This window comes from Podarcis bocagei (genome assembly GCF_964188305.1).
Source record: "Podarcis bocagei genome assembly, chromosome: 2".
Classification (NCBI taxonomy): domain Eukaryota; kingdom Metazoa; phylum Chordata; class Lepidosauria; order Squamata; family Lacertidae; genus Podarcis; species Podarcis bocagei.
This window is the reverse complement of record NC_138126.1, coordinates 58,848,031-58,859,866: the sequence shown is the minus strand read 5'-3', so window position 1 is coordinate 58,859,866 and position 11,836 is coordinate 58,848,031. Positions and strand designations below refer to the sequence as shown.

The 11,836-nt window shown below is 44.1% G+C and overlaps 1 protein-coding gene across 1 annotated transcript; it reads right to left on the bottom strand.

Annotated features, from left to right (window-relative positions):
* Positions 1-848: 848 nt before the first annotated feature.
* Positions 849-11,804, bottom strand: CISH (cytokine inducible SH2 containing protein). The gene is made up of 3 exons (XM_081178137.1): positions 11,023-11,804; positions 4,344-4,570; positions 849-3,562 (listed from the first exon to the last, which is right to left on the bottom strand). Exons 1-3 carry the CDS (start codon positions 11,067-11,069, stop codon positions 3,066-3,068), a joined length of 771 nt encoding a protein of 256 aa, XP_081034263.1. The 5' UTR covers positions 11,070-11,804; the 3' UTR covers positions 849-3,065.
* Between the last annotated feature and the right edge of the window lie 32 nt (positions 11,805-11,836).

The following is an 11,836-nucleotide window of genomic DNA, read 5'->3' as shown; positions in this document are numbered from 1 at the left end:
TGTGAGCACCTAGAAAAGGATGCTGTGATTACTAAGACCCAGGATGGGTTTCTCAAAAGCAAGTCCCGCCAGACAAAATTCATTTCTTTTTTTGATAGAGTTACAAGCTTGGTGGATCATGGGGATGCTGTGGACATAGTGTATCTTGATTTCAGAAAGGCTTTTGACAAAGTCCCCAATGATATTCTTGCAAAGAAGCTGGTAAAATGTGGATTAGTTAGGTGGGTTTGTAGCTTGTTGACTGACATTAATGGTTCCTCATCATCCTGGCAAAAAGTGACAAGTAGGGTGCTGCAGAACAGAGGTGGAACTAGCTGCTCCGGCACCTGGAGCGGCGCACATGCTGTGCACCCAAGGGCGGGGCTAGCCACCCATGGCAAGCGTCACAGGGAGGTGCAGCCCGCGGTGAGTGGTGAGCGTCCCAGGGGGGAGACATGCCAATGTTACCCCCCCATCAGGGAGGACATCCGGGGCGGGCTGCCCCCACCGCCCCCCTTCCTCTGCCACTGCTGTGGGATACCGTCCTGCACCCGTTGTTGTTCAACGTCTTTATAAATAACTTGGATTAAGGAATTGAGAGAGATGGAGAATTTGTGGCCCTCCAGCTCCCATCAGCCTCAGCCTGCATGGCCAATGGTCAGGGATTATGGGAGTTGCAGTCCAGCCAAGCCTAGACAGTCACTGGTTCCCCATCCCTGTACTGTAGCAAACTGACACACTGGTGCCAGGATTTAGGACTGCAATATTAGCAGGTGAGTTTCCTGAAGTAACTACAATACTTTTAGTAGAGCAAAGTGAAACATGCTTAAAAGGCTTCTGCAACAGGCTAGAAATAAAACATTGCAGTGTTTTGTTTATATTTAAAAATATCATTTATTGTATTTTGTTGTTGTTTTTAAATATATTCTCTGTTCTCATTCATTTGCCCTTGCTCAGTCTGTCACAGTGAACAGGAACAGGGGAGAGCTCAGTGAGCAACAAACCAGACATCACACAGGCACACATTCTCTGTCAGTCATCAAAGTATCCAAAATAAAACCAGAAATACAAAAGAAATCCAGGCAGAGGGGTTAGGGGGACACAAAAAGAAACAGACATTAGCTAAATATCCCAGGTCATGTTGGATTAGCAATGGGAGCAGAAGGTTTGATATATCTTTCAAATTACTCTGTAGAAGTTGTCCACATGGTGCCCTTCAGCCATTTTGGACCACAGCATACATCAGGCCCCGGCCAGTATGGCTGTTGGCTGACGGTGGATGTAGTCCAAAATCCTTTGGAAAACCTTTGGTTGGTCAAGCCTGTTTTAAGGTGGGGACGGGGAAACTGTGGCTCTCCAATGCATTGTTGGATACCAGCTCCATCAGAAATGACCCGACAGTCAAGGATTATGGGAGCTGTGGTTCAACAATACATGGAGGGCTCCAGGTTCCCCATCTCTGATGCAAAGGGGCCTTAGCCCTACCTGAATCTCAGCCTCTTGACATAGCAGAAATCTCTCGTCTCCAGCTCTGCTCTAGGCTTATGGGGAAAGTGTATCCATCATTGTCCTGAGGATTTAGATATATAATGGGAGACCAACCATTCTAGTTTGAATGTACAAATCCTCTGCCCCCAGTGATCAGGTCACAAGGCTGAGGAAGGCAGAATGAATGCCAAGCTTGTTATCTTGGCCCAGGCGCAGCAAATTCTGGGGTCTTGGGCACCACCAGCTCCTTAAGAAATACAAAGTGTGCTAGAGTTGCCTAGATATGGTACCCCAGATGGAAGCTGGGGTAACACTTGATTGCTTCTTTCTCCCTCTCCCTTCCCCATATACAAGGATCAGAATAAAAGTGGATTAAGTGTCCACAGGCAAACTTTAGTGAAGCAAAAAAAGAAAAAAGAGGTAATTAAAGTTTAAAAATTTTTGATTTCACTACATTATTCAAAAAGCAACTATCCGCTTCAACCTACGAGTCAAGCTACCCCTAGCCAATGAGGTAGTGAATAACAACAGAATCCAGCTCTTTCTGAAGCCGCATGGTGCTAAACAAAGCAGTGACATAAAAACTTAAGAACCAACTGGTTGGCGGTGCTATTGGGATGGAAGAAAGGTACCCTGTTTTCTGCTGGGCTCCTTCCCCAAAAGGAAGGAAGGAAGGAATAAATAAATATATAAATATATGTATAGAAGTTTGCTATGTCTGAGTACTGTAGATGGGATCACCCCACCAAGACAAATGCTTCAGCCCCATGCAGAATGTACTCAGGAGCCTTCACTGTGTTTTTTTTTTTTTTAAAGCAAATCAAGAGGGGAAGATAGAAAGAGTCAAAAATACGCTCATTTGTCCGAGCCCAATAGGCTTGTTTGGGAGGGAAGGAAGTATTCTGTGTGCTACGATGATGGGACCTGAAGTCTAGATGTTGACAGCTGACTAGAGCCAACCTTTCATGGGCTTCCAATGGCATCTGCGTACGAATGCACTATCATAGATTAAGGAGAAGGCTACAGCAAGACAACTTAACTGGTCGATATTCAAAGTCCCCCAAGGGTTACTATGGATAGCTACAAGTTTGTTTGAAAAAGAAGCAAACGTAGTAATAATAATAGTAGTAGTAGTAGTAATCTATATCATACTTAGTAGTAGTGAAAAAGAATAAAAGCTACCATGGATATAAATAACGACAGTAACAATGCTTCGACATTCCCGGTGTGATGGTGACTCTGAAATTCAAGTAGTGTGCACATGCCAAGTGTGTTTTCCTCAAAGACAAAGTCAGAACATAAAGAGAAGCTCTGAGGTTTGGGCACTGGAATGGCGACAATTCCAGCACCTCCTCCTTGGCACAGGAATGGAATTAGGATAGCTGGGGAGAAAATACGTGGAGGGTATAATGGACGCCATCTCTTCTGCTGGCCGTTAACTTACTGTGCCCACTTAAAATAATACCACACCATGTCAGTGGGACAAAGCCCCATCACTGTCCCATCAGGTTTTTAATTTTTATTTTATGTATATAGTTTTTGTTATTTTTTTAAAAAAATGCTTCTATAGTCTGTCTTGGGGCAAACCAGCAGCGCCCTCAAAGCTGGAAAGGGTACTGTTTCAAATAGTCATTCATTCTCTTTGGTAGAGGCAACTGGTCTGTCTCGGCAGTCGACCGGTTGATCCGTAGCCTGCAGAAGTGCTGGAGGCTAGGAGGGCTGTCCCTGCGCTTGAGAGGCTGGATGAGTTTCAGGTGCACGGCCGAGACCTCCTTCTGCATAGGAGGCAAAGGCATGGGAGGCGGGTAAGGTGCGTCCGTTTTGCTCTCCACGGTGCAGGAAAGAACGTAATGTTGGATCAGGCTGACCACATCTGGGAAGGTCAGAATGCGAGGCTTAGAGAGGCAGTTTGAGTCTAGCCGGAACTTGCTGTCGGCATATTCGATGCGCACGTTGGTGGGGCCTCGGTTGGTCTTGACTGAGAGGGTGAACAAGTAGCTGGGGTGAGTGCTGTCCCGTACCAGGAAAGTCCCCTCGGGCATCTTCTGGAGCTGCTGCTTGGCTTCGCTGGCTGTGATAGAGCCCCAGTACCAGCCTAGAAGAGAGGCAGAGAGATAAGAAAAACATAGAAGAAAAAGTACAAACTTGTCAAAGAATAATAGGGTTGTGGGAGGGACCTGGAGGTCCTCTATTCCAACCCCCTGCTCAGTGCAGGGTCTACAACAGGGTTTCCCAAACTTGGGTTTTCAGCTGCTTTTGGACAACAACTCCCATCATCCCTAGGTAGCAGGACCAGTAGTCAGGGATGATGGGAACTGTAGTCCAAAAACAGCTGGAGACCCAAGTTTAGAAAACCCTGCTCTATGATCATAACGGAAAGCAATACAGGGAAAGGAGATGTATTTGTTTACTACTGCACACTGCAGTACGTTCACGGTGGCTTCTATGGGATTTCCCCACTTATCCAGGCTGACAGTCTAAGGCAGCCTTGTGGCTGAATATGGATTTGAATCCAGATCCCATTTTCCCAAGCTGGACCCTCTACCCACTAGCCCACATGGTAAGTCCCAATGAGCTAAGCAGGGATTCATGGTGTAGTGCTGCAGGTCCAGTCTCCCCAAGCCAGCTTTTCAGAAGAACATGGCGCCATTTGCCTGGCTGCACTGAGATCTAATGAAAAGCCAACCAGTTCTCAAGGCCCATAATGCCCTTCTGAACTGTCGCCATTGCCACCCATTGGTGTGTCATCCATATCTCCACTGCAAGCAGCTTTCAACATTGTTGCCCATCAACCGCAGGAATGCTTCCACTTCCTTGTTATTTGCACCTCTAGCACACATGGCACGCTCCACTACCAAGTCTCCGAGGGCTCTTACCAGATTCCCGCAGATATGAAAATGTTTTGGCAATGCATAGCAGATCCTCTTCTGGGTCTCGTGCTTGAGGCGGGCTGTTGTCCGGTGTGGGCGCCACGAAGGGTGGAGCAGGCTCTTCTTGGAAAGGTGTGACTGACAGAGGCTGCATGACTTGCTCTGACAGATTCGCTGCAAGGCCCCCAAGCGATAGGCTCCTGATCTTCTCCTCTGCCAGCAAAGGATGGGATCTGAAAGGAAGGGCATTTAGAATTAGTTTTTTGGGTTTTTTTACCTTGCCTGGCAACCAGGTTGCATCAACACATTGCTTCCTACTGTACTAACCCACTATGTGACAGCCTGTTACACTGCACAAGCAGATAAACAGAGGAAGAAAGGGAAGAAATGCACACCACTTAACTGTGATAATAAGCACACAAAGGACTAAGACCCACTGAAGGGAGTGGGATCTGCTTTTGAGTAAACATAAATGGAGTCGTGCAGGCTTGTCCCCAGACAGAGGATAACTGACAGCACAAACCTATGCATGTCTATTCAGAAAGAGTCCTATTGAGTTCGGTGGAACTGCTCCCAGATTACTGTATATAGGATTGCAGCCTCAAACACTCTTTCCATGCCTTTGGCTTTTCGGTCCTATAGACCCAGTCTTTTTCTTTCTCTTTGATTGCAACCCATAAACATTTAGCTGGGAACAAGTCTCACTGAATCCACTTTCTTCTGAGTAGATGCATACTGAACTTCACTTGATTCCCTGACTATATCCCATTAAAAATCAAATGCATTAAAAGAGAAATTTGGAATAAGTTTTAAAACTCACTCTTATGCTTTTCAAATATAGTGCTCTATTTTCTACTGCATCTCAAACATTACTGTGCCTGAATAATAATTACCAACACATATGCAGGGGAAAGTGTTGAAGTGATTTTGTGTGTACACGTGTCTCTAAGAGCTGAAGAGTCAAAGAATAGCATATACGCTTACAGGCAGCCTACAGTCGGATCTGTTCTTGCTACACTTATTGTCTGGCCCCTCTCCTCCTCCCCTGCCAGTTCCATGTCCCACTACTCTTTTCCAGCTACCCACAAGCTGGAAATACATCAGGAAATACAAACTGGAAGCTCGTTCATTAGCCCCAAGTGAACTTGTCTGAAAGCCTGTGGAACTGGCAACAGAGGTGGACTCTGGTAATATGGCGCCCTGAGTGAGGACAAAATTGGGTGCCCTCCCCTCTTTCACTTTGAGTATTATTATTATTAGTAGTAGTAGTAGTAGTATACTGCCCTATACCCATAGATCTCAGGACATAAATTTACAATATAAAAAACAGGGTAATAATGGGTAATAAAAACAAAGACAACCCAATAAACACACACACACACCGCTTCCACAACACATTTTAAAAGGGCATTGGCCAAAGGCCTGGTTAAAGAAGAATGATTTTGCCGGGCATTCTTGTGCAGGGCAATGGCCTGCATTGCCATAAATCCAGCTCTGCTGGTGAGGTACACAGGCAGCAAAGTCAAAGTGTTTGAGTCCCATTTGCAAAAGGCCTTTCTGCTTTGGTTGTACAGCCTGCCACTTTTTTGGTTAAAAAAACCCACCCCAACGTATGGCAGACATTGCATGCAGTGTCAACGACACCTTGATGAAAACAAGGGATAAGGTTACATATCCATCCTATCCCATCGGTACAGTGGTAGCTCAGGTTAAGTACTTAATTCGTTCCGGAGGTCCGTTCTTAACCAGAAACTGTTCTTAACCTGAAGCACCACTTTAGCTAATGGGGCTTCCTGCTGCCGCTGCGCCGCCAGAGCACAATTTCTGTTCTCATCCTCAAGCAAAGTTCTTAACCCGAGGTACTATTTCTGGGTTAGCAGAGTCTGTAACCTGAAGCGTATGTAACCTGAAGCGTCTGTAACCCGAGGTACCACTGTATTCTGCTGGTTGTTATTTTTTCCCTCCACATAGCCTGGTGGTCTTGCTGCCTGGCTCCCTTCAATTAACCCAGTTGAATATGGAAGTCTAAAGACGAGTCAACAAAAAAAGCACAGAGAAAAGTGCATGTATCACCCACAAGGGATGTGAATACCGAGATCATCATCTTTTTCTTCTTCTAAGCAATTGTTTTCTGAGCTGCAAGCTTTTGCACCTCCCCAAAAGGGGAAATGCACGAAAACACAAAAACCTTATCTGGAACACACCCACTGCAAGGCGGCAGGCAGTACAGTAACAAATATGATTTGTGTGCTAAATTTAGACATTGCTAGAAATTCACAGTGCTAAAGCTTTGCAGTGGGCCACACCTTTCCTCCATAACCATGAGACAAAGCCCTTCTCAGGCAAACCATGGCCAAGAACCATTTGCCAGCTCAGTTTCTCAATTCTGTTCCACTCCATAGCTTTTCTAATGCCGCCTTTCAAAAGCACCTACGCATGTTGGCCCGGGATCTTAGTTTCTTTGTACCTTGTGTAACCAACTTACTCTCCAAAGTGGGTGTGATAGCAACCGGCAAATCTGAACGTATCAGTAATTTGCATGGTAGTAAATGACTAACAAAGTGAAAAGGCAGGAAGTAGCTGTAATTACCAGCAAGGCTTCGTTACAGGAGCTCTCAGTTCCAAATTCAGTTGGTTCAGGTCCATCACTGGACCTGAATGTTACTATAATGAGCAGTCCATAAAGATTACCTGTAATAGGGAATACTGTATACTTTGGACTGATCTTTTCTCTGTTGTGATGCACTCATTTTTGCTTCCACCCATACGGGGAAGAGAGAAATGTCATTGAATGTCACAATTACCTGAATCTGCTTTGTTCTTAATACTTTTCTGTGGGAGGGGAGATGTGGGGTCCCACAGAATTAGAGATAATGAGGTGGGAGGGTTCATGCTCGCAAATGAAAGTGCCCTTCTGTTTTCGTTAATATCTGGTTCATGAGGGAAATGTTGAGCAGTCCTGGGAATTCTGATGCATGCGTAGGAATCTAAATATTTAAATCTTCAGCATAACCTTTAATTCTCATTCCCAACTGGAATCAAGTTTAAGCATCTGTGCCCATAATTCCCTTGCAGCCCTTGTCTCTGCCCCCCATTCCTCTGTCTTCTTCCTTGCCTAGTTTAGACTGTAAGCTCTCAGTCTGGGTTTTGTTTTTGCATTTATTTGCTTATGAAACTCAGCAGAGCTACATGTATTTTAATGGCTCATACGTAAATAATAAATAATTTAAAAGATTAACAAAACAAAACAAAATCCAGAGATTCTTAGGAAACCCTGTCCCATATATTATAGGAACAGAATGGCCAAATCAGGTCCTAATAAGCTGACGTATATTTCTGATAGTAAGGGTGGAGGGAAATCCTAATAATATCAGCTTCTGCTTTTGTTGCGTGGTTTCATCTTTCTTGCACAAGATGTAACGTCATTGTCCTTTCCTTTCACCCTCCTAGAGATGGATGTTTACCACTCATATGAGCAAACGGACAATGAGCTAGCCTTACGCACCAACCCCAAATAGTAGCTAACAAAACAGCCACTCCAGCTGGCAGGCTCTAAAGGCCTCAGAGTTTCTTGGCCAAAAGGAGAAGAGGGCATGAGGCCCTGTAACCCATCTTATTTTCTGAACTGGATACTTGGCATGGGCTTCTTTGAACCATAGGTCTGCTTGCTGGGATTACAAATACTAGGCAGAGAGGGCAAAGGGCCTGGCATGGTGGAAACGGTCTCCTCTGTAACTGAACCCAAACCTCTATTGTTTGTAGAAATAAATAACCTTATCCCAGTCCTTTAAATCTTATTCGTAGAGTTTGCAACACATGTCCCTTCTTTAAAATAACGTTTTAAAAGCATTCTAGTCTGCCCCTTGTTTTGTTTTGTTTTGTTTTGTTTTTGCAGCAGGGGGAGTGATGCTGTGCTCTGTGATGTTAACACTATTTTTTGCTAGGTCTTTCCCTGCATTTGGTGTCCTTAGAGAAACAGTCCTTGCAGTCCATGCATCCTGGCTGCTTAACTAGGGTATGAAAGGGAGACAAGAGTGAAATTTTGTGCTTCAACCAAGTGAAGGGCTCCAGGGTGTGACAGAAAGGCATTTGCAGCAAAGAAGGAATGATGAAGACGTGTGAGAGCTGCCACCGCAGCAGCATCCCTAGTGGCCTGCCGCCCGCACGATGAGCATGGGGGTGGGGGTGGTACAGCGATGTCACCCGCCCTCACAGCTGACACCTGGTGCGCACCGCACCCGCCTTCCTCTGCCAGTGCAACTGGGAATACGAGAAAGGCTGGTGTGAGTAGTAAGCCGGGGAATATCTTTGAGTAGGTGTGCAAGAAGATAAGAAGATAAAAATGTTCATGCCAAATGAGGTAGTAGCTTTCTAAATATGATCTGAGAGGAACATAAACTGAAACAGACTGGGCATAAACATAGGGCAGACAGGACAATAATAAAAATGAAATTGTACCCTCCCGGCAAAAAGAGGTATCTCTTTTAGGGAGTATCAGAAAAGCTTCTACATCATCAAAGTGTGATTGCTCAGAGGAAGGACAGAGACTGAGAACCAGTGTGCTGTAGTTGATCATTCTGGACTGGTTCACAGCTCTACTTATATCCATGAAGCCCAATGGATCTATGTACTTTGCAGGTTTGTTCTGAGGATGAACCACATGTCTATCACCTGGGCCCTTTGGGGGAATGTCAGTCTTTCTAGGATTAAAGTGATATGAGCCATGTGGTCTATTAGCTAGTTCTAAATTAAGGAATGGTGAACCTATCAAAATAGCAACAACGGTTTAATCAGAAATTAACACAACAAGCAGTATACTTCTCAAGCTGAGCTACTTAGGAAAATGTGAAAGGCATTCCACACTTTTAAAGAAAGGTTGCAAACCTTCTCCAAAGAATTATTAGTTCTGGGGAATAAAAAATAAATTAGCAGCACCGAAACTAAAGCTGAAAGATCTGGAGTTGCTTACTTCCCCAGCAAACCAAAGTTAAATGGCAAGATAGGAAGATTCAGGAAATTCTCCAGCCCTGTGCTTTATTGAGTGCTTTTCTATTCTCCCTTGGGAATTCTGCTTAAGTGAGCAGGAGACAAGTGGCTTCTAACCTGCACAAAATTCTAGAGAGCCCCAGGTTAAAAGCCAGCACAGGAAGCAAATGAACTGTAAACCAACAGAGGAAGAGGAATGAGATATGCTACTGGCACTTTATTTATTTAAAACATAAAATTAGTCTTTGGCCACATTCACACCATTATAGCAATTTTAAAATGTGTTACATTTTAAATGCTTTACACTTAAAGCAATATGATACCGCTTTAAACAGTCATGGCTTCCTCCAAAGAATTCTGGGAGTTGTTAGGAGACCCCTATTCCCCTCCCATCCCAGAGTTCCCTGTGAAGAGGGATTGATTGTAAAATCACTCAGGGAATTGTTGCTGGTGGGGGGGGGGGGAGGAGCACCCTTAACAAACTACAACTCCCAGAATTATTTGGGGGAAGCCATGACTGAAGTGGTCTCGTAGTGCTTTAAATGTATGGTGTGAATGAGGACAAAGACTAAATTAGAGCAAATGTGTTTTAAGACTCATCACACGAACAAAGTATTAGCAATGAAAACAAAGAAACTGGAAAATCGCTGTGGTGTCTAGCCAGCAATACATAGAAGCAATAGAGGAGGTGGAAACCCCCACCTCTGCCAGAGTGGAAAGGGGCAAAAACTTCTAGATTCTCTTTTGGAATAGTTTTAAATGGCATAGCTCTTAATGACTATAGCTAGGTAAGTATTTTACATTGCTTGGGTGTGGAATGTCAGACAACATGCAGTCTTGGTGTACAGGTACCACCCCTTGATGTCTGAAGCAACTGTAAATGTTAGTCTGGCAGCACAAGTATGAGTTCTAGTTGGGACTCTTTGGTGTGATAGTAAGAACAGTGGGATACATCTAGTCAAACTGAAAAATTGTGCTGTCCTTAAGTTTCACAAATGCAGTAACATGTAGATAGTTGCGTGACCAGCGTGCCATGTATACATCACACACACACACACACACACACACACACACACACACACAGTCTTGGGTAGATAAGCTATTATCAGTTACAGCAATCTATGTATATTTTTGCAGTGTTGTTGGGTTTTTTTTAATTATCTGAAGATGGTTAAAACAGTAGCCCCTTACTACTCATAACAAACTGTTCTGTACCAACTCAAGAGTATTTTCTGTATGTTTGGAATTCTCTTCCAGTTGATCCCCACACACCGCTGCCCAGTTTAAGTAGGATTATACTTAAACTGGGCAGCGGTTGCTGCAATTGCATGCCCACTTATCTATCAGTAGGGCCTACTGAACTCAGTGGGACTTTTTTTTCTGAGTGGACATGTAGAAGATTGCACTGTCCATCTTTAATCAAACACGCACAATAGAAACAGCAACTCTCTTCCTTCCACTTCTTTTAAAAGTGTATTGAATTTTGTTAACTTGATGTGCTGTATGTTTACCTTTTTTTAAAATGGGAACCTGCACAAAGGGTGACCTTCAACTGAAATAAAGTAACTTAAACACACACACTGATTTGAATTGAAATCCCTTATTTAAAGAAAAGGGGTTTGAGGACTTGTTCCACAATACCTTTTCAGTACTTTTTAAAGTGGGATAAGAAAATTGTAAAGTCTTTGAGGGATCTTACCCTTGAACACAGAGGATCATGTCACTCCAGGACCAAGGAAAGAGCATCAAGTCTTCGGGGAACTGGGGAAAAAGCTCTCCCTCTTTTGGTTGTCTTCTTTATGGTCGGTCTTTGTTCCCAAACAGGAGGTACCACAATCGGCCAGTAAGTGACTCGGAAAAAGAAGGCTGGATGAAGACCCAGAAGCCTTCTCAAAAGCACCTTGGAGATCACTCGCTGAAAAGCAGACAGTTTGAGGTATCCAGAAAGTCTTTGCTCAGCAAGTTACGAGTAAGAAAAGGTACGTAACCTTAGCAGTTTTCCACTGAACTCTTGCAGAGGTGAATTTAAAAAAAAAAAAAATTACACGGGGAAAAGAAAAGAATATGAGAGAAGGAAAGAAATCTCCTTCCCGGTGGCGTATAAAATCACCAGCAACAACTGGAAAGAAAAATCAATAAATACGTCTCAATAAATAAATCTCTCTCTCGTCTTAAACGCGTGGAAGAAGTGAGCAGAGAGAGTTGCAGCTCGCCTCGACGCTGGCTCTTGAAGTAATCTTGAAGCTCTGGGAGGGGGGAAGCCACTACTAAGTAATCTTTTGTTTGCTCCCTTTTAATCTATTCCAGGAAGTGGTGGATTCCTGGAATTGTATTGTATTCACATCACTGTGCCGACATTAACAACAAAAAAGAGAGAAATATATAAATAGATGCGTCCGTAGCAGAGACCTTGCTGTCAGGCTTGCTCTCCGGGAGTTAAAATAATCCCCCCAACAGATCACCAAAATATCCCCCAGCTGGAAAGGGAGAGGGTTTTTCAAGGGATCCGGCTG